This window comes from Dendronephthya gigantea, unplaced genomic scaffold, assembly GCF_004324835.1.
Source record: "Dendronephthya gigantea isolate DGI-Jeju-01 unplaced genomic scaffold, DenGig_1.0 000040F, whole genome shotgun sequence".
Classification (NCBI taxonomy): domain Eukaryota; kingdom Metazoa; phylum Cnidaria; class Anthozoa; order Malacalcyonacea; family Nephtheidae; genus Dendronephthya; species Dendronephthya gigantea.
In genome coordinates this window covers 1725001-1752500 of record NW_021163050.1, presented here as the reverse complement: position 1 = coordinate 1752500, position 27500 = coordinate 1725001, and the positions used below count along the sequence as shown (strand labels likewise).

General features: G+C 33.4%; 1 protein-coding gene across 1 annotated transcript; it reads left to right on the top strand.

The window, feature by feature from the left end:
- The first annotated feature begins 15634 nt into the window (after positions 1-15634).
- LOC114526667 lies at positions 15635-17704 on the top strand. Its single transcript, XM_028548244.1, has one exon. The coding sequence runs from the start codon at positions 15779-15781 to the stop codon at positions 17702-17704; it is 1926 nt and encodes a 641-aa protein (XP_028404045.1). The 5' UTR covers positions 15635-15778.
- Positions 17705-27500: the final 9796 nt, after the last annotated feature.

Below are 27500 nucleotides of genomic sequence, written 5' to 3'. Positions count from 1 at the left end.
ATGATTAATGATCTCTTGTAAAGAGAAACTGGATAATACACAGCTTTTGTTTTTCTGATATGCAAACTGGTAATTGTTAGGGATACCCATAACTTTAAACTTTGGAATCCAACGGTTTAAGAGAATACGTTCAAAGATTTTTCCCATCACATTCAGCAGCGTTATACCTCGGTAACTTCCCTTATCAAGTTTGTTCTTTTTACCTTTTTTAAGAATCGAGAAGATATTACCTATAGTCCAAGATTCAGCAACATATTCTATTTGGCGGACTGCATTGAAGATCCTTGTCAGAGCTTGGTGCACGAACGACCCTCCATACTTAAAATGTTCGTAAACTAGTTCATCTACACCGCCCGCTTTACCATTTGGCAATTTATCACATACACTCTGGATCTCTTCTACCTCGAATGGCGCATCTAATGGATCTTCATTTCCATAACTTTCTTCTTCGATATTATGAAGACTTTCTTCAACATGCGTTTTGAAGTTTTTATCAAAATCAGGATCATGTTTTGGGGTATACAGGTCTTCATAATGCTCTCGCCATACATTAAGTAATTCCTGTTCGTCATCTATGCGTTTACCATCCACCAGTAAGGCATCATTTTTGTTTTGTGGTTGCTTAGTCATGCGAGAAATTTTTCTGAAGAAGTCACTTCTGTCAATGTCATATTCGTCTTCTAAATGTTCTAAATCTTTCATTTCTTCATCATAAATTGCTCTGCGCTGTGCCTTACGAAAATCACGTTTAGCGTTTTTGTATTCAATAAATGACTGATAAATCCGCCCTCTAGGTTTACCATTTTTTAACCAGGTTCTCCTGCATAACTTGACCTTTTTGTTTAAAGCTGACAAGCTTGGATTCCAATAGCGCTTCAAAAATTGTTTAGACTTCTTAATTGGCACTGACGAGAGCGCTGCCGTTTTCAGATTGTGTGTTATTTCTCAACGTAATTCTCAATTTTTACAATGGAGTCAAGGGATTGATCTGTCCATAAACAGCTTGAAGGGCCTCGCTCAATCTCGTCCTGATATTTCTTCACATAAGTGTTATCCTTCAGTTTGTTCCACATCGACAATTTTTTATAACATTTTGACTGTTTCGTTTTCATAATCATCCGTAGATCACAATAAACCGGCAAGTGGTAAGAGAGATTTGTAAAGCAGTCTTCTATAACAGCGCATTCGGCGATAAGAGTACTAAATTCTCTTGGAACAAATATGTGATCTATTTATGTTCTAATAAGTCCCTGGTTCCCATAAAATGTTTCAATGGGTCCTTTGCACATATTCTGCGAGTTAACAGAAATCAAGTCTAAGTCATTTAGTATTCTATGAACAGAACGACCTCTAGAATTAATTTTTGTAAAGCTTCTCTCTCCGGCTAACTGTCCAATATGAACGTTCAGATCACCAAGTATGATAATGGATCCATTGTTGCAAAGTTCTAACGACACGTCTTCCAGTAGTTTCAGATGGTAATTAAATATGTCGGCTGGTTCTGATGTTGTAGGTAAATAAACCCCAATAATGTAAAGATAGGTTTCATTCAACAGTTTGACTCTCAGTACCATTATCCTGTCGTTACCAAGTTCATTCATAGGATCAACACATATATTCATTTCTTTTCGCCACAAGAAGGAAATTCCGCCTTTTCCTCGTCGCGAAATGGAATCATCATTCAGTTCAGACGAGCATCTGCCCCAAGAAGAGAATGAGGGATCCACCGTGTCTAACAACGAGAGAGAATCTGAATGAAGCCAATGTTCCTGTATAAAGATAATATCGCATTTATCAAGGCTTTCACGCAGGTGTTTTAAATTATATTTTATTCCACCAATATTCCAGGTGATAAGCTTGAGCGATGTCTTTCGCTGATTAAAATTATTCATCTCCGCCATTATACAAGCGTTGAATAGTTCTCAGCTTGGGCTGTTTGTAGTTTCTTTCCTGCAATACGTGCTGGTTTCCATGGCTTGCACTTAACGAACTTTGGCCAAAAGCTTTCTTCGGACACTGCTGAACAGTTCTTAGAGGGAATGTTGACTTTTGCAGAAAGAGTCCCCTTGCGTCGACTGTGAAATATGCGGATCTGAGTGGGTACTACATTTCTTTCTTTCAGATATGACAATACTTGACTTTCAGTAACATTTTCTGCAATCCCAGAAAGAAAGAAAGATTTAATCTTGTTTCGCTTACGTTCCACTCCAGTGAATTCCTTGTTTGAGTCACCAGCTAATTTATTATTACATTCTTGCGTTTGCTTTATTCTTCTTTGCTTTTGACGCAAAATCTCTTTTTCGCTATTTTTAACCGTTGTATTTAATATATATAATATATATATATAATATATATATATATTATATATATATATATATATATATAATATATATATCTATCTAATATATATATCTATCTATCTATCTATCTATCTATCTATCTATCTATCTATATCTATCTATCTATCTATCTATCTATCTATCTATCTATCTATCTATCTATCTATCTATCTATCTATCTATCTATCTATCTATCTATCTATCTATCTATCTATCTATCTATCTATCTATCTATCTATCTATCTATCTATCTATCTATCTATCTATCTATCTATCTATCTATCTATCTATCTATCTATCTATCTATCTATCTATCTATCTATCTATCTATCTATCTATCTATCTATCTATCTATCTATCTATCTATCTATCTATCTATCTATCTATCTATCTATCTATCTATCTATCTATCTATCTATCTATCTATCTATCTATCTATCTATCTATCTATCTATCTATCTATCTATCTATCTATCTATCTATCTATCTATCTATCTATCTATCTATCTATCTATCTATCTATCTATCTATCTATCTATCTATCTATCTATCTATCTATCTATCTATCTATATCTATCTATCTATCTATCTATCTATCTATCTATCTATCTATCTATCTATCTATCTATCTATCTATCTATCTATCTATCTATCTATCTATCTATCTATCTATCTATCTATCTATCTATCTATCTATCTATCTATCTATCTATCTATCTATCTATCTATCTATCTATCTATCTATCTATCTATCTATCTATCTATCTATCTATCTATCTATCTATCTATCTATCTATCTATCTATCTATCTATCTATCTATCTATCTATCTATCTATCTATCTATCTATCTATCTATCTATCTATCTATCTATCTATCTATCTATCTATCTATCTATCTATCTATCTATCTATCTATCTATCTATCTATCTATCTATCTATCTATCTATCTATCTATCTATCTATCTATCTATCTATCTATCTATCTATCTATCTATCTATCTATCTATCTATCTATCTACTATCTATCTATCTATCTATCTATCTATCTATCTATCTATCTATCTATCTATCTATCTATCTATCTATCTATCTATCTATCTATCTATCTATCTATCTATCTATCTATCTATCTATCTATCTATCTATCTATCTATCTATCTATCTATCTATCTATCTATCTATCTATCTATCTATCTATCTATCTATCTATCTATCTATCTATCTATCTATCTATCTATCTATCTATCTATCTATCTATCTATCTATCTATCTATCTATCTATCTATCTATCTATCTATCTATCTATCTCTCTCTCTCTAGGTGAAAAATAGGGTGCTTTAGTAACCTTTTCTCTCTAACGATATTATTAGTCGATAATTTTGCAGAAAAGTTTCGTTTTTTTTACAAATTGAAATTTCATGTCATTTTGTGCTTCATAGAAAAAATTGGGCAGTTTCATTAAATGGAAAAGTTTTTGTGCCCTTAAGAACACAATAGAGGTTACAAAAGATCCTTGTGCAGTGCTTACGTCTTAAATGAATAAAATATCCATCTGTTTGCATGGAATTGTAATAAATACACTAAATAAGACATTTTAGTCGATTATCTTCATAAGCACCACCCTTTATTATCGTTTTTCTGTTTTATTCAAATTTTCAAGTGGGAATATTATGAACCTTTCCCAGGCTGACATCCCATTTTCATGAAATTGAAAATTGATATACGATATGGGGTTCTAGTACTAAATTTCATCAAAATTCGACGAAATTTGGACTGAATGTAAGAGTTGGTTATTTATAAAAGGCATTAAAATTTGGGACTGATCGGATATTTCCTTCCTATCATTTTTTAATTGTTTTTGGCCAAGTGCAAGGTTACAAAGATCCCTATTGCAAGAAAATCAAAGTTTTTCAGAATTAAGCGCATGAATGAGGTAATGTCCTTTAAATCATTTTTGACGAAAGCACATATTATAAGCAACTCGTATAGAAGTTTTGGTGGAATTTTACTTCATTTAAGGTTCTGAAATAAGGGTTTTTAAAGCCTCTGATCTCAATTTTGAAACTGGATTGTTAAGAACTGTTCGAACATTAACCCCTAAAAATGATTATTTTCGCTCTGAAATGCAATTATTTTTGATAAATCTGCATTTAACAAAGGACTAAAAATTGCCTTAAGCCTACCCGAGTGATTCATCCATTTCTTTCTTAAATCAATTTTTTTCGACAGAATTTCTGAAATTTTGGCAATCCTTTATAAACCTTGCATATCAGAACAAAGCTCTTGGGCGAAACAATGAATGCAGGTTTATTTATTTTATTTTTAAAATCTTAAAAACTTGGAAAACGATTGGAACTGGTTTTTAACTAGAAATCCGCCTTTTCATTGAAAACTAGAAATCCGCCTTTTCATCTACTTAATGACAGCTCAGGGGATATGCTTTGTTTTGTTTTCAAAATTCGGATAGACTTGTATCCCCAATACTTTTCTAAAAAAAAATTAGTAATTAAAATTACAAAGACTCAGAAAAGCAGAAATGGTTTTTTTGTTCCTAGTTCCAGACCCCCTTTACTCGCGGTTTGCTCGCGATATTTGCAAATTAGTATTGTTGCTTGGACTCTGTGTATCTTTCGGTGGTTTTCTTCAGTTTTTTTCGTATCTTTGTGATTTGGCGTGTACAGAGGAAGATCCTAGTTGTATCTAAAAGTGTGCAGCGAAGGTAAGACGATTTTGACTACATCTTTATACGCGTAGTATTTTAATTATTTTGTTTATCATAGCCGAGCATGGCGTCGACAGTCTCACTTAAATATAACAGGAAATATTGTAGATCGTTTCTAAATTCAAGTGAATAGGAGTTACACTGAGTTTAGCATGCGATTACACTTATATAGAGAAAATTGAATTAAGTTATTTTATATATCTGTGATCTACACATTAAAATCATTGTGCATGATTGCTTTACATAGTTTTCAAATGTGCATTAGTGAATTTCACACTTATGTGATTTCTTATGGTTTTATGGTATCAATTATCAAGTCACAATGGCACTAAAAATATTCAAAATATATCCCAGCTTGTTCTATAATATTTACACATTATTCTATAATATTGACTGTTTGCTTACATGATTCTATAATATTGACTGTTGGCTTACATGATTCTATAATATTGACTGTTTGCTTACATGATTCTATAATATTGACTGTTTGCTTACATGATTCTATAATATTGACTGTTTGCTTACATGATTCTATAATATTGACTGTTTGCTTACATGATTCTATAATATTGACTGTTGGCTTACATGATTCTATAATATTGACTGTTGGCTTACATGATTCTATAATATTGACTGTTGGCTTACATGATTCTATAATATTGACTGTTGGCTTACATGATTCTATAATATTAACTGTTGGCTTACATGATTCTATAATATTGACTGTTGGCTTACATGATTCTATAATATTGACTGTTGGCTTACATGATTCTATAATATTGACTGTTGGCTTACATGATTCTATAATATTGACTGTTGGCTTACATGATTCTATAATATTGACTGTCGGCTTACATGATTCTATAATATTGACTGTTTGCTTACATGATTCTATAATATTGACTGTTGGCTTACAGTGTACATGGTTCTATAATATTGATTGTTTGTGTTACATGATTCTATAATATTGACTGTTGGCTTACATGATTCTATAATATTGACTGTTGGCTTACATGGTTCTATAATATTGACTGTTGGCTTACATGGTTCTATAATATTGACTGTTTGCTTACATGGTTCTATAACATTGACTGTTTGCTTACATGATTCTATCATATTGACTGTTTGCTTACATGATTCTATAATCATGCTTAGTTTTATATAGAACTTAATTCAGGGTGCATTGATATTACTCTACTTCATTTTTATGTCATATGGTTAAGGGGTTTACTTGTTACAGAGAGTTTTCACCTGGCAACGTACGGAATCTAATTAATTTAGCTGTTTTGTTCAGTGAGACAGGTTTTTTAACTGTAACTATGGAACCAGTTGGCTTATATCAATGATTAGCCCAGCAAAATACTTGTCTTGTTTCACTTTATAAGTTACAGAAGTTTCATGTGTGCCTGAACTCTTCTTAGCTACTTAAGGGGGCTAGATGTGTTTTTTCATAGTTTAATTATTTGTTTTCAAACACAAAACACTACTTTAAACTAATGTATAGCTCTAAATAATGTTCCTACATGCTTAGTTTTATATAGAACTTAATTCAGGGTGCATTAATATTACTCTACTTCATTTTTATGTCATATGGTTAAGGGCTTTACTTGTTACAGAGAGTTTTCACCTGGCAACGTACGGAATCTAATTAATTTAGCTGTTTTGTTCAGTGAGACAGGTTTTTTAACTGTAACTATGGAACCAGTTGGCTTATATCAATGATTAGCCCAGCAAAATACTTGTCTTGTTTCACTTTATAAGTTACAGAAGTTTCATGTGTGCCTGAACTCTTCTTAGCTACTTAAGGGGGTTAGATGTGTTTTTTCATAGTTTAATTATTTGTTTTCAAACACAAAACACTACTTTAAACTAATGTATAGCTCTAGATAATGTTCCTACATGCTTAGTTTTATATAGAACTTAATTCAGGGTGCATTAATATTACTCTACTTCATTTTTATGTCATATGGTTAAGGGGTTTACTTGTTACAGAGGGTTTTCACCTGGCAACGTACGGAATCTAATTAATTTAGCTGTTTTGTTCAGTGGGATAGGTTTTTTAACTGTAACTATGGAACCAGTTGGTTTATATCAATGATTAGCCCAGCAAAATACTTGTCTTGTTTCACTTTATAAGTTACAGAAGTTTCATGTGTGCCTGAACTCTTCTTAGCTACTTAAGGGGGCTAGATGTGTTTTTTCATAGTTTAATTATTTGTTTTCAAACACAAAACACTACTTTAAACTAATGTATAGCTCTAGATAATGTTCCTACATGCTTAGTTTTATATAGAACTTAATTCAGGGTGCATTAATATTACTCCACTTCATTTTTATGTCATATGGTTAAGGGGTTTACTTGTTACAGAGGGTTTTCACCCGGCAACGTACGGAATCTAATTAATTTAGCTGTTTTGTACAGTGAGACATGTTTTTTAACTGTAACTATGGAACCAGTTGGCTTATATCAATCATTAGCCCAGCAAAATACTTTTCTTGTTTCACTTTAGAAGTTACAGAAGTTTCATGTGTGCCTGAACTCTTCTTAGCTACTTTAAGGGGGCTAGATGTGTTTTTTCATAGTTTAATTATTTGTTTTCAAAACACCAAAACACTACTTTAAACAAATGTATAGCTCTAAATAATGTTCCTACATGCTTAGTTTTATATAGAACTTAATTCAGGGTGCATTAATATTACTCTACTTCATTTTATGTCATATGGTTAAGGGGTTTACTTGTTACAGAGTTTTCACCTGGCAACGTACGGAATCTAATTAATTTAGCTGTTTGTTCAGTGGGACAGGTTTTTTAACTGTAACTATGGAACCAGTTGGCTTATATCAATGATTAGCCCAGCAAAATATTTGCCTTGTTTCACTTTATAAGTTACAGAAGTTTCATGTGTGCCTGAACTTTTAGCTACTTAAGGGGGCTAGATGTGTTTTTTCATAGTTTAATTATTTGTTTTCAAACACAAATCACCGTTTAAACTAATGTGTAGCTCTAAATAATGTTCCTACATGCTTAGTTTATATAGAACTAATTCAGGGTGCATTAATATTACTCTACTTCATTTTTATGTCATATGGTTAAGGGGTTTACTTGTTACAGAGAGTTTCACCTGGCAACGTACGGAATCTAATTAATTTAGCTGTTTTGTTCAGTGAGACAGGTTTTTTAACTGTAACTATGGAACCAGTTGGCTTATATCAATGATTAGCCCAGCAAAATATTGCCTTGTTTCACTTTATAAGTTACAGAAGTTTCATGTGTGCCTGAACTCTTCTTAGCTACTTAAGGGGGCTTGATGTGTTTTTTCATAGTTTAATTATTTGTTTTCAAACACAAAACAATACTTTAAACTAATGTATAGCTCTTAATAATGTTCCTACATGCTTAGTTTTATATAGAACTTAATTCATGGTGAATTAATATTACTCTACTTCATTTTTATGTCAAATGTTTAAGGGTTTACTTGTTACAGAGAGTTTTCACCTGGCAACGTACGGAATCTAATTAATTTAGCTGTTTTGTTCAGTGAGACACGTTTTTTAACTGTAACTATGGAACCAGTAGGCTTATATCAATGATTAGCCCAGCAAAATACTTGTCTCTTTTCACTTTATAAGTTACAGAAGTTTCATGTGTGCCTGAACTGTTATTACTTACTTAAGGGGGCTTGATGTGTTTTTTCATAGTTTACTTATTTGTTTTCAATCACAAAACACTATTTAAGCTAATGTATAGCTCTAAATAATGTTCCTACATGCTTAGTTTTATATAGAACTTGATTCATGGTGAATTAATATTACTCTACTTCATTTTTATGTCATATGGTTAAGGGGTTTACTTGTTACAGAGAGTTTTCACCTGGCAACTTAGGGAAGCTAATTAATTTAGCTGTTTTGTTCAGTGAGACATGTTTTTTAACTGTAACTATGGAACCAGTTGGCTTATATCAATGATTAGCCCAGCAAAATACTTGCCTTGTGTTACTTTATAAGTTACAGAAGTTTCATGTGTGCCTGAACTCTTCTTAGCTACTTAAGGGGCTTGATGTTTTTTCATAGTTTAATTATTTGTTTTCAAACACAAACAATACTTTCAACTAATGTATAGCTCTAATTAATGTTCCTACATGCTTAGTTTATATAGAACTTAATTCATGGTGAATTAATATTACTCTACTTCATTTTTATGTCATATGGTTAAGGGGTTTACTTGTTACAAAGAGTTTTCACCTGGCAACATACGGAATCTAATTAATTTAGCTGTTTTGTTCAGTGAGACACGTTTTTTAACTGTAACTATGGAACCAGTTCCCTTATATCAATGATTAGCCCAGCAAAATACTTGTCTCTTTTCACTTTATAAGTTACAGAAGTTTCATGTGTGCCTGAACTGTTATTACTTCCTTAAGGGGCTAGATGTGTTTTTTCATAGTTTACTTATTTGTTTTCAATCACAAAACACTATTTTAAGCTAATGTATAGCTCTAATAATGCTCCTACATGCTTAGTTTTATATATAACTTAATTCAGGGTGCATTAATATTACTCTACTTCATTTTTATGTCATATGGTTAAGGGGTTTACTTGTTACAGAGAGTTTTCACCTGGCAACGTACGGAATCTAATTAATTTAGCTGTTTTGTTCAGTGAGACAGGTTTTTTAACTGTAACTATAGAACCAGTTGGTTTATATCAATGATTAGCCCAGCAAAATACTTGTCTTGTTTCACTTTATAAGTTACAGAAGTTTCATGTGTGCCTGAACTCTTCTTAGCTACTTAAGGGGGCTAGATGTGTTTTTTCATAGTTTAATTATTTGTTTTCAAACACAAAACACTACTTTAAACTAATGTATAGCTCTAGATAATGTTCCTACATGCTTAGTTTTATATAGAACTTAATTCAGGGTGCATTAATATTACTCTACTTCATTTTTATGTCATATGGTTAAGGGGTTTACTTGTTACAGAGGGTTTTCACCCGGCAACGTACGGAATCTAATTAATTTAGCTGTTTTGTACAGTGAGACATGTTTTTTAACTGTAACTATGGAACCAGTTGGCTTATATCAATCATTAGCCCAGCAAAATACTTTTCTTGTTTCACTTTAGAAGTTACAGAAGTTTCATGTGTGCCTGAACTCTTCTTAGCTACTTAAGGGGGCTAGATGTGTTTTTTCATAGTTTAATTATTTGTTTTCAAACACCAAACACTACTTTAAACTAATGTATAGCTCTAAATAATGTTCCTACATGCTTAGTTTTATATAGAACTTAATTCAGGGTGCATTAATATTACTCTACTTCATTTTTATGTCATATGGTTAAGGGGTTTACTTGTTACAGAGGGTTTTCACCTGGCAACGTACGGAATCTAATTAATTTAGCTGTTTTGTTCAGTGGGACAGGTTTTTTAACTGTAACTATGGAACCAGTTGGCTTATATCAATGATTAGCCCAGCAAAATATTTGCCTTGTTTCACTTTATAAGTTACAGAAGTTTCATGTGTGCCTGAACTCTTTTTAGCTACTTAAGGGGGCTAGATGTGTTTTTTCATAGTTTAATTATTTGTTTTCAAACACAAATCACCAGTTTAAACTAATGTGTAGCTCTAAATAATGTTCCTACATGCTTAGTTTTATATAGAACTTAATTCAGGGTGCATTGATATTACTCTACTTCATTTTTATGTCATATGGTTAAGGGGTTTACTTGTTACAGAGAGTTTTCACCTGGCAACGTACGGAATCTAATTAATTTAGCTGTTTTGTTCAGTGAGACAGGTTTTTTAACTGTAACTATGGAACCAGTTGGCTTATATCAATGATTAGCCCAGCAAAATACTTGTCTTGTTTCACTTTATAAGTTACAGAAGTTTCATGTGTGCCTGAACTCTTCTTAGCTACTTAAGGGGGCTTGATGTGTTTTTTCATAGTTTAATTATTTGTTTTCAAACACAAAACAATACTTTAAACTAATGTATAGCTCTAAATAATGTTTCTACATGCTTAGTTTTATATAGAACTTAATTCATGGTGAATTAATATTACTCTACTTCATTTTTATGTCAAATGTTTAAGGGTTTACTTGTTACAGAGAGTTTTCACCTGGCAACGTACGGAATCTAATTAATTTAGCTGTTTTGTTCAGTGAGACACGTTTTTTAACTGTAACTATGGAACCAGTTGGCTTATATCAATGATTAGCCCAGCAAAATACTTGTCTCTTTTCACTTTATAAGTTACAGAAGTTTCATGTGTGCCTGAACTGTTATTACTTACTTAAGGGGGCTTGATGTGTTTTTTCATAGTTTACTTATTTGTTTTCAATCACAAAACACTATTTTAAGCTAATGTATAGCTCTAAATAATGTTCCTACATGCTTAGTTTTATATAGAACTTGATTCATGGTGAATTAATATTACTCTACTTCATTTTTATGTCATATGGTTAAGGGGTTTACTTGTTACAGAGAGTTTTCACCTGGCAACTTAGGGAAGCTAATTAATTTAGCTGTTTTGTTCAGTAAGACATGTTTTTTAACTGTAACTATGGAACCAGTTGGCTTATATCAATGATTAGCCCAGCAAAATACTTGCCTTGTTTTACTTTATAAGTTACAGAAGTTTCATGTGTGCCTGAACTCTTCTTAGCTACTTAAGAGGGCTTGATGTGTTTTTTCATAGTTTAATTATTTGTTTTCAAACACAAAACAATACTTTCAACTAATGTATAGCTCTAATTAATGTTCCTACATGCTTAGTTTTATATAGAACTTAATTCATGGTGAATTAATATTACTCTACTTCATTTTTATGTCATATGGTTAAGGGGTTTACTTGTTACAAAGAGTTTTCACCTGGCAACATACGGAATCTAATTAATTTAGCTGTTTTGTTCAGTGAGACACGTTTTTTAACTGTAACTATGGAACCAGTTGGCTTATATCAATGATTAGCCCAGCAAAATACTTGTCTCTTTTCACTTTATAAGTTACAGAAGTTTCATGTGTGCCTGAACTGTTATTACTTCCTTAAGGGGGCTAGATGTGTTTTTTCATAGTTTACTTATTTGTTTTCAATCACAAAACACTATTTTAAGCTAATGTATAGCTCTAAATAATGCTCCTACATGCTTAGTTTTATATATAACTTAATTCAGGGTGCATTAATATTACTCTACTTCATTTTTATGTCATATGGTTAAGGGGTTTACTTGTTACAGAGAGTTTTCACCTGGCAACGTACGGAATCTAATTAATTTAGCTGTTTTGTTCAGTGATACAGGTTTTTTAACTGTAACTATAGAACCAGTTGGTTTATATCAATGATTAGCCTAGCAAAATACTTGTCTTGTTTCACTTTATAAGTTACAGAAGTTTCATGTGTGCCTGAACTCTTCTTAGCTACTTAAGGGGGCTAGATGTGTTTTTTCATAGTTTAATTATTTGTTTTCAAACACAAAACACTACTTTAAACTAATGTATAGCTCTAGATAATGTTTCTACATGCTTAGTTTTATATAGAACTTAATTCAGGGTGCATTAATATTACTCTACTTCATTTTTATGTCATATGGTTAGGGGGTTTACTTGTTACAGAGGGTTTTCACCCGGCAACGTACGGAATCTAATTAATTTAGCTGTTTTGTACAGTGAGACATGTTTTTTAACTGTAACTATGGAACCAGTTGGCTTATATCAATCATTAGCCCAGCAAAATACTTTTCTTGTTTCACTTTAGAAGTTACAGAAGTTTCATGTGTGCCTGAACTCTTCTTAGCTACTTAAGGGGGCTAGATGTGTTTTTTCATAGTTTAATTATTTGTTTTCAAACACCAAACACTACTTTAAACTAATGTATAGCTCTAAATAATGTTCCTACATGCTTAGTTTTATATAGAACTTAATTCAGGGTGCATTAATATTACTCTACTTCATTTTTATGTCATATGGTTAAGGGGTTTACTTGTTACAGAGGGTTTTCACCTGGCAACGTACGGAATCTAATTAATTTAGCTGTTTTGTTCAGTGGGACAGGTTTTTTAACTGTAACTATGGAACCAGTTGGCTTATATCAATGATTAGCCCAGCAAAATATTTGCCTTGTTTCACTTTATAAGTTACAGAAGTTTCATGTGTGCCTGAACTCTTTTTAGCTACTTAAGGGGGCTAGATGTGTTTTTTCATAGTTTAATTATTTGTTTTCAAACACAAATCACCAGTTTAAACTAATGTGTAGCTCTAAATAATGTTCCTACATGCTTAGTTTTATATAGAACTTAATTCAGGGTGCATTGATATTACTCTACTTCATTTTTATGTCATATGGTTAAGGGGTTTACTTGTTACAGAGAGTTTTCACCTGGCAACGTACGGAATCTAATTAATTTAGCTGTTTTGTTCAGTGAGACAGGTTTTTTAACTGTAACTATGGAACCAGTTGGCTTATATCAATGATTAGCCCAGCAAAATACTTGCCTTGTTTCACTTTATAAGTTACAGAAGTTTCATGTGTGCCTGAACTCTTCTTAGCTACTTAAGGGGGCTTGATGTGTTTTTTCATAGTTTAATTATTTGTTTTCAAACACAAAACAATACTTTAAACTAATGTATAGCTCTAAATAATGTTCCTACATGCTTAGTTTTATATAGAACTTAATTCATGGTGAATTAATATTACTCTACTTCATTTTTATGTCAAATGTTTAAGGGTTTACTTGTTACAGAGAGTTTTCACCTGGCAACGTACGGAATCTAATTAATTTAGCTGTTTTGTTCAGTGAGACACGTTTTTTAACTGTAACTATGGAACCAGTTGGCTTATATCAATGATTAGCCCAGAAAATACTTGTTTCTTTTCACTTTATAAGTTACAGAAGTTTCATGTGTGCCTGAACTCTTTTTAGCTACTTAAGGGGGCTAGATGTGTTTTTTCATAGTTTAATTATTTGTTTTCAAACACAAATCACCAGTTTAAACTAATGTGTAGCTCTAAATAATGTTCCTACATGCTTAGTTTTATATAGAACCTTATTCAGGGTGCATTGATATTCTCTTCTTAGCTACTTAAGGGGGCTAGATGTGTTTTTTCATTGTTTAAGTATTTGTTTTTCAACATAAAACACTAGTTTAAACTAATTTGTAGCTCTATATAATTTTCCTACATGCTTAGTTTTTTATAGAACTTAATTCAGGGTGCATTAACATTACTCTACTTCATTTTTATGTGATATGGTTATTTGTTACAGGGAGTTTTCACCTGGCAACTTAGGGAATCTAATTAATTTAGCTGTTTTGTTCAGTGAGACAAGTTTTTTAACTGTAACTATGGAATGTGTAGCTCTAATTTTTATATGATGTATTTCTTCTTATAGTACATAAAATGGAAAGAAAGGGGAAAAAACCGATTAGAATCCTTAGGGATAGTTTTACATATGGGAAAAATGCAAAGAATGCGCCTCATATTCTGGCAGTTTTTTCCGAAATTCAAGATATCGTTGGTGTAAGTATTCTTGTTTTATGTCACATTGTAGTGCTAATTATAATGATAGATTTTTTAAGGAATAAAATCACCTGCAATGATTATGACACTTTTTTAATCATGCAGGTAATATGTACGTTAAATGTGCCAACCCTAACCCCTTATCAACGATGTTCGTAGAAATAAAGTTGAAATTTTGTTGCATGACAGGTCTTTTAAGTGCCAAGATTGCTTCTAAAGAGGGGAGAGGGACAAAGATTATCATCTGTTGCAATTAATTAGCAAACTCCATAAGTTTATACAAAATCAATTTTATGATTTTTTAGAGTTTTAATGGAAAGTGGAAGGTTGATTTTAAGGATACAAAAATTGACAGAACTGTTCAATATGAGTTTACTTTGCCAGCAGATGAAGTAAGTTATGAAATATAGTATTTTATACCAGTTTTTTGTATTGTTGTAGAAATACATGCCAGGATAAGTAATGTACCATCTTGATTAAGAAACAAGTAAATTCTACTTTTATTCATTCTGTAGACAAAACAATGTGAAATAGAAGAACACCTTGACAGCATTGATATGCTGATAAATGAAGAAATGTTGCAGACAACATCGAACAGGGCAACAGAAATGGAAGACTGTTCCAGTGAAAACCAGGTTCGCAACAAAGGACAATTTTATCTGATTCGTTGTTACTTGCTAGCGACTCATTTCAAACTTTTTTAGAGTGCAATTTATATACCCTGTATATGTATGTACTTTTCAGAAAACTGTAGAATCTTGTGAAAGCGAAAGTTGTGGTGAGTCAAGTGATGAAAGTTGGGCCCCGTCAAAAGATGCACATGTCCATGAGGAAAGTGAACAAGGGCATTCAAGCAAGTCATTACAAGAAGACCTTTCAGTTGAAAGTCATAAGCAGAGGAAATCATCTGGTGAGCAAAATGTTACTGCACCCCAGAGAAGAAAAATTTCGTGTCCCTTGGTAATGTGTAATGCCAAGGTCGTGCATCTCCCAAGACATATGCGAAATGTGCATCACTGGACGAAGGAAGCTGCTTCGAAAGTGCTATTAAATACAATATCAGACAGCGACTCACCAAAGAACCGAAGAAAAAAGATTATCGTTGCCGTCGCAAGTGTCCCATTGATGATTGCCACTCGATTGTTCGACGTTTACCAAAGCACTTGCAAAAGGTGCACAAGTTAGATAAAGCATCGACGATGTACCAACGTGCAATTGTAGATGCTCCCGTTGCTCCAAATCGTAAGCATGCCATGATTAAGTGGCAAGAAGAACAGTTAAAGAGGAAGACATGGGAAGTGGATCGAAGCCACCAACATCGCAAGGAACAAGAAGAAGAAGATGAAGAAGAACAGGATGAAAATAAAGAGGTTATTGGTGAAAATAAGCGTGGACGTTATGACCATGATGATGATGACGACCATAATGATGATGATGACGACCATAATGATGATGATGATGATGATGATGATGATAATGATGATGGTAGTTTTAATGATGACGATGGCGATGACGATGACGAAGATGAAAGCAGCAGCATGGAAGATGTGAAACAGCAGACAAAATCAACATTACCACCTGTAATCACGGAGTTTCAAGAGTGGTTGGCGTCTCCTGATGGCAGCAAAAAAGATGAAAAAACGGTCATGCAACATGGTTCTCAGCTGTATATCCTGCTAAAAGCCATCGATGATTCAGAGAACATTCAGTCCCTATTTGACCTGAAGTTAATCCGTCAAGTTTTTCTAAATGTGCATGTGAAGCAGAAAAAGTACGAAGCTGGCACAATCAAGTCGTACCTCATGAGTCTGCGGCATTTCTTTTCGTTTGTGCTGTCTGACAAACCGGAAAGCATCAAATTCAATTGGGTGGACGTAAGCTCTGCGCGGGAAAAGGTAAAGATGTGGTCTGCGTCATACAAGAGAGAGTCTAACACAAGAAAATGGCAAAAGCTTGAGGAAGATATGCTTAACCGTTTGACGCCTTCAAATATCAGGAAGCTGGAGAAAAGTGCGGCAGCTCGAGAGGCTATTAAGATAATTGGACAATACTCTGATTCAGCCGAGTCGACCCCTGTTACCCAATCCAGTTACACCCTTGTCAGGGATTTCCTATTTACCCAAATATTCATAGATAATGCCAATCGACCAGGTGTCTTAGCTCATATGACGATGGAGGAATTTACTAACATCCGAAAACAAGATGACCATTATCTAATAACAGTGAAGAAACATAAAACGGCGCATGTTCATGGACCAGCTCGTGTCGTATTGAGCGAAAAGCTGAAGTCGTGGATGTCGGTATTTGTTGGTGTGATGCGAGCCCATGTTACAACCCGAATCAACGGTCCAGTATTCTTATCCTGGAATGGAAATGGTATGAATTCTGGGCACATCACTAAGGCAGTACAATCTGTGTTTAAAAAGGCTGGAGTGGACGTTAAAATAACTTGCACCTCGTTTCGTAAGGCAGCAGTAACCAAAGTACACATCGACAAGCCAGAAATGAGTGGGAAATTAGCTAGCCTTATGGCTCACAACGAAGCGACCGCAAAGAAGTATTATCTTCTGACAGAGAAGTCGAAAACGTCCATAGAAGCTTCGCGAAACCTTGGACGGCTGATGCGAACCGACGATGGAGGTGGAGATATTCTCGAGACCGCCACTACAGTAGAGGAAACAATGGCTGTTGATGGTAAGGGAAAGTCTTCCCCATGCGAATCATCCGAGAGTGAAAGTAAAAGAGCTCCTTGGACTGACGACGACGTTGCCAAAATTAAGAAAATATTCCAGAAGGATATATTGAAGAATAACGTAACCCTGGATGTTGTTCGTCATGGTGTCGAAACACATGAAGAGCTTTGTGGCATGTCACCAAGGCGAATTTACGACAAGTTAAAGAAAGAGGGCAAGAAAAATTTAGGTGAACTTGTTCCTGTCATGGAGCTACCACAAGAGCACGATTCTTTGGAAGATTGGATCGTATGGAAGATGTGCAAAAGCATGCAGAAGAATCAGGAACCAACGATGACCAGTTATCCACAAGCATCATTGCCCCTACAGAAAGGAATAGCCTCTTCAATTGTGACGAAGTCCAAACCATACAAAAATTGTTTGAGGATATGATTCGGAAAACCGTGATAATTTCCAAAGTTGAAGTTGAAAAGAGATGTTCTGGCAGCCGTGATGGACGTAGTTTGTTGCAAAAGTCAACGCCTATTGCCTTAGTCAATAGAATAAAATATGAACGAAGAAAACATAGATTGGCAAAAAACGTTAAGTAAACTTCATAGTTAAAATTGCAAATTAGGAAAAAGATATGGACAAACTTTTGAGACTTGAACACTTTTATGTACAGTATTGTGTGTACATAAATTACACAGTTTAAATTAAGGACATTGAGGTCGTTAAGGCGTTAAAATGAAGCTTAAGGTATGCGCAAGCTTAGGTTTTACTTCTTGTCTCGTGTCTATATGACGCACTTTTGTTGATTTTGAACTGAATTATTGTATTTTTAAGTCTTGGTCGTTTCGATTATACTTTCCAAGTAGATATGGAAGTAGGTGTCTTCAATTTTCAAAGCTTCTCTTTTGATACAGTTTAGCATTGCATTTGAACGCATTAAACGTCCTCAATGTAGATCTGCATATTATAAATTAGAGTTGGAACACTTGTGGAAATTATATTTTAGCTATGACAATTTCCAAACCGTTGAATGTAATTAAAATAGATATCTTTATTTGAATTTCCATTAAAATTTTTCTAAATTTGTGATAATTATAATCTTTGTTTAAGCTGTCATATTTCTTCGAATAAATGGCGAAGACAGGCAATGACATTACCTGCAGCCACGAGGGAATCGGCAATTTCATCTTTTATTATATTCATTTTGAAATCAATGGCATTTCTTGCCATCTAATTGCTTTTTAACACAGTGATTTCAGCCTGGATTAACCTCATATCAGGTTGATTTCAAAATTGCTGACAACATTTGTATATGGTTTACATGGGAAATATCTAAAATACACGTGGTTCATAAGTGAAACTTTTACTTACTTTTACTCTTACGGTACACACTTAATTTAAAAGAACACATTTGCATTAGCAATGTCCCAATTGAGCAGGGTACTGGGTCTAGTCGCAAAGCATCTATGAACTGTTTGGAGGGACAAATGATATCAGACTTCATTTCCTGTCCCTCCAAATGGTCCATAGATGCTTTGCAGTTTGCGATTAGACCCGGTACCCTGCTCGATTTGGAAATGGCTAATCATACACAAAGTGTGTACAAGGACATGCCATTTGTGAAATATACAGTTTGCGAACACATCGGAAAATGTCCTCTGGAGTAAAACAAAATAAACCATAAGTTTTCTGCAGTTTTTTAAAGGTCTAAACTCGTAAGTCTCCTTCAGACTAAATCAAATATATTTTCTGACCATGATACAAAAGTGCCATATGAAGGTTACAAAAGCGCCATATGAAGGTTACAAAAGCGCCACATGTAAGTTACAAAAGGTCCATAGTAAGGTACAAAAGCGCCATTCACTGAAGGTTACGAAAGGACCACATAGGTTACGAAAGGACCACATAAGTTACAAAAGCTCCATATGAAGGTTACCAAAGCTCCATAAGGAGGTTACAAAAGGCCCAATTCTTCTAGCTAGCTAGCTAGCTAGCTAGCTATCTATCTATCTATCTATCTATCTATCTATCTATCTATCTATCTATCTATCTATCTATCTATCTATCTATCTATCTATTATCTATCTATCTACTATCTATCTATCTATCTATCTATCTATCTATCTATCTATCTATCTATCTATCTATCTATCTATCTATCTATCTATCTATCTATCTATCTATCTATCTATCTATCTATCTATCTATCTATCTACTATCTATCTATCTATCTATCTATCTATCTATCTATCTATCTATCTATCTATCTATCTATCTACTATCTATCTATCTATCTATCTATCTATCTATCTATCTATCTATCTATCTATCTATCTATCTATCTATCTATCTATCTATCTATCTATCTATCTATCATCTATCTATCTATCTATCTATCTATCTATCTATCTATCTATCTAATCTATCTATCTATCTATCTATCTATCTATCTATCTATCTATCTATCTATCTATCTATCTATCTATCTATCTACTCTATCTATCTATCTATCTATCTATCTATCTATCTATCATCTATCTATCTATCTATCTATATCTATAGATTGTTGGCATTTAGCACAATCATGTAAATTTGATTTTTTTCTTAAATTTTAGTTCTGTAGTGTCTGATACCGTCTTAAAATGTAAAACTGTGTGTAACCAATATCTACTTTGTGTTTATTCGTTGTGAAAATCCGTTTTTGCTTTTAAAACTACTGCATCAATTTTATTGTCCCAAATGCCAAGCTGAAAATAGATGTCCATGGTATTTTGCATAACTGTGGTATTCGGCGCAACTGCATGTTATTCCTTTTGGCATTTGGCGCAATCTTCATATTTTTGTCTCAAATACGGACTTTGAAACTTATTACTCTATGAGGCTATGTTAAATTAAATAATCTTTTTCCCTCTAAAGTCACGCACAGAAACAAAAGATCGTGAATATAAATGTGCTTTGCAAAAGGTACTTACAGAGCGAAAATAAAAGCAACAAATATTTTTTTACGTAGTCGTAACAATCATATGGTAACATGTTGGTAATTTACAATAATAAATCTGTTTGTCATGAGTCACAACAAATCTGCTCGGAGTTCGACCCCCGCCTTCTGAATTCATACGCTCTACGCACAGTCGTTTAAATTCTTATATTCAAATATGAATTTCTAGATTATTACCTTTCTGCATCATAATTATACTTTTTCTATATTAGCATGAACAAAATTGTTATCTTTGCGTTATTTGCATCATTAGAAGGCAGCGTTTAATGAAACTGCGGTTACAACGAGACTGGGACTGTCCGAAAATATGTGACGCTCTTTTAGCCATTTTTTGATAACCAATAAAAGACCTCCAATGAAAAAATTACAAAAGTGCGCATTTTCAGTCGTATTTGTAGCTCTAAAATTGTTTTCTTACTCACGAAACAAGGTAATGCATATAACCCCTTACACACTTTTAATTGAGAGCACAAGTATGACCTCTTCCAGGGTCTCTCAACCTCGTTCCCAGGTCTTTTGGGACTTTATGAGAAAGAAGAGGAAATCACCACCAGAATCAAGGTAAAAGGCCCTGGGAACGAGGTTGGATTGTCTCTGCCACCTGGCCCAGTGGCGTCGCTAGCTTGATAAGTGTGGGGAACTTATTTATATATTCGTTTTTTACATTATTCATTTCTTTTCAAATTGATTGTTTTATCGGTCTGTCAACATGAATATATGAATATGTCCACCCCACTTATCGATGCTGGCGACGCCATTGACCTGGAACAAGCTTAAATTGCGTATAATTACTGGATAAACTTCTCGATTCAAAGATTTATTTAAGCCTTCACTGTTTATAACCAAAGCATGTATGTATATCCCAAATAATAATATTCACAAGAATTGTTCTTTGGATTGCTTAATTATTGATCCTCCATAATTATATGTGATTTAATTATATTCTATTGTAATTATATGTAATTAATTTAGTTTAGCTTGATACAGTTCGTCAATTTTTTTTTATTCATATTTTAAACAGAGCTATTAGGCATCTAAATGCTTTGCTAGAAGGCTAAAAGTTAATAATATACTTTGCAGGAAATATATCTAAATCGAAAATCTATTCAGAAATTTTCTCTGACACCCATTATTATGGCAACAGAGACGTTTTGCAATGGCTGCAAAACAGGGTTTAATGGTGTTTATATCTCAAACGAGTTCAGTGACCCCAATTTTTTTTTGCAATAAACATTTACACTATAGATGCTTTATCTCTAAAAAGTTTTTAAAATTCCGTCAAGTCTGTTTATTAAAAACGTTATTTTGGCTTATTAAAAATTTCCCCAAAATTTTCGTAAAAATTTTTTAAAACGTTTTTATAGATAAAGCATGTAAAGCGTAAATATTTCATGTCAAAAAAATGGGGGTCACCGAACTCGTTTACGATATAAACACAATTAAACCCTGTTTGGCAGCCATCTGCAAAGTATATTAACTTTCAGCCTCAAAAAACTGGGCTTTTTAAATTTTTTTTTAAAAAACTCTCCCCACCTATACCTGCTTCTTGATTGGTCGATCAGATACCAACATTGCACATGTATTATTATCATTACTAATCATAGATGTGTTATTATTGTTTTCATAATGTATTTGCAACTATGATAACTGTTATATAGCAACAGTCATGTTGGTTATAAATATGATGTGATGCAATGATCTTGTCTTGTAAATTTCGGGATAACTCGTTTCGACCATTGAATAAATTCTCCGCTTTTGCCTTTTATATTTTTCACTTTTTGTTAACCATGTAGCCTTTTCCTTTCCATACTTATTATGGGTATTTATACAAGCGAAAATAGGACGTAGACCTTCAAGGAATGTACCAATTTTCCTAAATATAAAATTATTATACGTACGGCTTATAATAAAGACGAACCTCGATTCTAAACTATGAGCCGCGGCCTATAAAAATCGCAAATAATATTTATGATCTTTGCAACTTATTAGTTTAAAGGAGTATATTTGCTGTTTAAAAGCCTTAATAATACATGGTCTGTTTGCTCTAACAAGCTCTAATTCTAGTCGCAAATAAGCTCTACGTATTTATACGAATCTTTAACATGTTTAGGTAGTGGCTTGTTCACTGTTTAAGGGTTCTATTATGCCCCCTGCATGTGCGATCAGTCAGTTTCTTTTATGTTGGACGACAAATGTTTTTGTCTGCAACTAACCTATAGTTTTGTTGTAGGGACAATTGACGACGTATATTCTGCGCAAACAACATCCTCTCTTGGTTAACCACAATCCAGCCTGATAACTTCCTGGCATGGTTTCTTTGCATGTGATGTTCAGAGTATTTCCCAATAGTCTGAATGACTTGTATTCCTGTTCCTATTACAATTCTTATTATATACTTATCTATAAAACTCTCTTCTCTTAGAGCGCTTGGAAGTCGATTACCTGTTGTATTCCGGTAACTAGATGCAACTGCTGCCCTATTTAATTTCTCCTAAACATATTTATTATGGCCAAAATTTATTGGCTAAGTCACTGGCCTTTTCTCTGCAATTGTTAATCAGACCTGATGTAAAACCATGTTTTGACATTAAATGTATAGCTAGAACTTATATGATGATTCAAGGGAATTATGTGTGCTTTTTAATTAACATGATTCATGTCTTGTAATTTTAAGGAAACCCATTTCGACCATTGATGGAATTCTCCATATTTGCCTTATAATATTTCTAACATTGTCTTAACCAAAGATTTTGAGGTTTCGTGTTTTGCAAAAAGCTCACTTATTTGATATTTCTCGTTCATTCTGTGCGAAATGACGTGGCATATATGCAAAATTTTTGTGCTAAATGCCGTACTGTTGTGCCCAAGGCCATATTATTGTGCCAAATGCCACCACATTGTGCCAAATGCCATTGTATTAGGAACATAGATTATCCTAGTTTAGATTTATCATTGAAATAATATTTCATATAATTTTTAGAATGTTTATAGCCCTTCCAATTCTAATTGCTATCAATACAACCCTATAGTTTTGTTCATGACGTATATTTGCACAAAAGATTCCTTTCCTTCTGGGTAACCGCAATCAGCCCCCATACTGTAAGCCGTAGTTAAATTTCCGTTCACTGGAAAGTTCCCTCTGTTTTTTTCCGATGTTGTTAGAAGTTTGTATTTGCTGATGTCTTAAATGTTGTATTCTTGTTTATTTTTCTCTGACGCATTATACAATTCCAAATAGCTACTGTATAATATATACTGATATAGCATCTGACAATATTCTTATTTACTGATCTTAGTGGGGCCGGTTGTATGAAAGCCGGATAGCGCTATTTACCGGATAGTGGTTTTTTCAATCGCTTTAAAATCGCCCGTTGTTTGCTATAACTTTGATTAAACCTTAGTATTCCTAAATCGAGTATCCTTTTCAATAATTGCTGGTTCCAAAAATGAAATTTTATCACTTTTCAAGCATTTTAGAACGGTTGAAAAAAAATCACTATCTGTTGGATAGCGCTATCCGGCCTTCATACAACCGGCCCCTGATCTATAGTATACTTACTGCTTATACTATAATTAACAGTACTCTATACGTATGCATTTATCTGTTTGCGGATTATTTAAATTCTCTCCCATAGACGTGTTTAGAAGTCGATTAGCTGTTGCATTTTCGGTTCAGATGAAACTAGCTGCTGCCCTATGTTACAGAACCGCTCTACGTTTTGCCGATCTGCGGCCGGTTGTATCAAGGCCGTTAAACGGCGGATAAGTCAAAATAACTCTCTTGAATGAATCAACTTGAATATTATGCACTGAATATGTAGTTGAAAACAATATCTTTGTATTAAGGTTAAAAACATTTAGTTTGCTTGTTGAATAAAGCGATAGACTGGCTTTCTATTTTGAACTTAACCATGCACCGTTAAGCTAAACGGGCTTGATACAACCGGCCCCTGCAGATTTTTACAACTGCTGATTTTATAGTATCCGGATTTAACATAATCCTATATTTAATATTAAGACAAACCATGTCTATATCTATTTAGACTCTGCCCAAGGTTCGAATAGAGACAACTTCGCAATAAGTTTATGCAAGCGCTAATTAAAATAAGATCGTCTATTTTCGCAGCGATTTGCGTCTTATAGTTTAGACATACACAAGTAACTACGGAATTTGTGAATGAAGTATTTGCATGCTTACATTATAGGGATTAAGATCAATTGCATTTCCATTATGCCCTTTAAATTTGAGAGTGATGACAGTTGAGAGAAAGGGCTATTTGGTGTTTACAAATTTAACAAGCCTCTCTAATTACAGTGAAATATACATTAGAGTTTCTATTTAGTTTACCATTTCAGTAAAAGCGGCATTCCTGAATCACGGTAGCACTAGGCTACTATAGAATGCGCTAGCCAATGTTTTAAGGCATATCAGTAAAAGATTGATTGTCAATTAACATACAAACATCAATGGCCGAGGGTGATCGTTAAATGTGCGTGTGTGTGTGCTAAAATTCATGTTAACAGACCGTAAAAAAGAACAATTTGAAAAGAAACAAATAAACCTGAACTTGAAAATATTAACAGTACAGTAGCCCCCCCCCCCCCATTTAACGATGTTCCACGGCCAGTACTGAACATACTATAGTATTTAGATTGTAATTAAAAACCACTCAAAAGTTATGACCCTATTAACGCATATTATGAAACAATCTGTTGAGTCAAACCATTTAAATTCATTAACGCGCAATAAAAACATACATGCCGCAACACAAAAATATATGCTATTTCGCACGCATTTTCAAACTTCAAACACAATATATAATGCACAAAAAGCTTACAAAGTCAGCTTTATTTCATTAATATATTGAAATCAAAACTGAAGATGGATCTTTTCTGAGCAAATGCATGTCATTAAACTACAATAATTTCCAGCATGTAATTTAGAAGCAGTTATTTTGCGCAATGTTATATTCAATTATTTTAAGGAACAACAACAAACTTCCTTAAGAGTTAAGTGAGACTCTGGCCTTTTCTCTGCTATTGTTAATTAGACCTGATATAAAACCATGTTTTGACATTAAATGTATAGCTAGAACTTATATGGCTGATTGTGCCCAATGCCATATTATTGTGCCAAATGCCACCACATTGTGCCAAATACCACCACATTGTGCCAAATGCCATTGTATTAGGAACATAGATTATCCTAGTTCAGGTTTATCAATTGAAATAATTTCATACAATTTTTAGAATGTTTATTGCCCTTCCAATTCTACTTGCTATCAATACAACCCTATAGTTTTGTTCATGACGTATATTTCCACAAAAGATTCCTTTCCTTCTGGGTAACCGCAATCAACCCCCATATACTGTAAGCCGTAATTAAATTTCCGTTCACTGGAAAGTTCCCTCTGTTTTTTCCGATGTTGTTAGAAGTTCGTATTTCCTGATGTCTTAAAGTATTCTTGTTTATTTTTCTCTGACGCATTATACAATTCCAAATAGCTACTGTATAATATGTACTTATATAGCATCTGACAATATTCTTTTTTACTGATCTATATAGTATAATTACTGCTTATACTATAATTAACAAGGGTCGGTTGTATCAAGCCCGTTTAGCTTAAACGGTGGTTAAGTTGAAAATACAAAGCAAGTCTGCCGTTTTATTCAAAAAGCGAATTAAATGTTTTTGACGTTAATACAAAGATACTGTTTAAAACTACATATTCAGTGCATAATATTCAAGTTGACTCATTCAAGAGAGTTGTAAGAGTGTTATTAATTTGACTTAGCTATCCACCGTTTAACTTTAAGTTAAACGGGCTTCATACAATCGGCCCCGGTGCTCTATACGCATGCATTTATCTGTTTGCGGATTATTTAAAATTCTCTCCTTCTAGACATGTTTAGAGGTCGATTAGCTGCATTTTCGGTTCAGATGAAACTAGCTGCTGCGCACTACGTCACAGAACCGCTCTAAGTTTGTCGATCGGGGCCGGTTGTATCAAGGCCGTTTATTTTAACGGTGGATAAGTCAAAATTACAACTCTCTTGAATGAGTCAACTTGAATATTATGCACTAAATATGTAATTGAAAACAATATCTCGATATTAAGGTTTAAAAACATTTAGACTGATTTAGTGAATAAAGCAATAGACTTGCTTTCTATTTGAGCTTAACCACCGTTTAAGCTAAACGGGCTTGATACAACCGGCCCCTGCAGATTTTTTACCACTGCTGATTTTTATAGTATCCGGATTTAACATTATCCTATACTTAATATTAAGACAAACCATGTCTATATCTTTTTAGACTCTGCCCTAAGGGTCGAATAGAGACAACTTTGCAATAAGTTTATGTGAAGCGCTAAGATTGTCTATTTCGTCTTATAGTTTAGACATACACAAGTAACTACGGAATTTCTGAATGAAGTATTTGCATGCTTACATTATAGGGATTAAGATCAATCGCATTTGCATTACGCCCTTTAAATTTGAGAGTGATGACACTTGAGAAAAGGACTATTTGGTTTACAATTTAACAAGTTTCTTTACAGTGAAATGTATATATTAGAGTTTCTATTTAGTTACCATTTCAGTAAAAGCGGCATTCCTGAATTACGGTAGCGCTAGGCTACTATAGAATGCGCTAGCCATTGTTTTAAGGCATATCAGTAAAAGATTGATTGTCAATTAACATAGAAACATCAATGGCCGAGGGTGATCGTTAAATGTGCGTGTGTGTGCTAAAATTCATGTTAACAGACCGTAAAAAAGAACAATTTGAAAAGAAACAAATAAACCTGAACTTGAAAATATTAACAGTACAGTAGCCCCCCCATTTAAGGATGTTCCACGGCCAGTACTGAACATACTATCGTATTTAGATTGTAATTAAAAACCACTTAAAAGTCATCACCCTATTAACGCATTTTATAAAACAATCTGTTTAGTCAAACCATTTAAATTAATTAACGCGCAATAAAAACATACATACCGCAACACAAAATTACGTGCTATTTCGCACGTATTTTTAAATTTGAAACACAATACAAAAAGCTTACAAAGTCAGCTTTATTTCATTAGCATATTGAAATCAAAACTGAAGATGGATCTTTTCTGATATCTTACCGCTTTACTAACATTCTATAACTTTTTGTTAACCCGAGCATCAAGTTTGATTAATGAGTTTGGTTTGGTGGAAAAGGATTTTGAATTGGTAAAAGAATTTAAAGG

Bases quoted from the DNA above. Each gene is read 5' to 3' on its own strand.
- LOC114526667 (XM_028548244.1), top strand. From the start codon at position 15,779: ATGTACCAACGTGCAATTGTAGATGCTCCCGTTGCTCCAAATCGTAAG.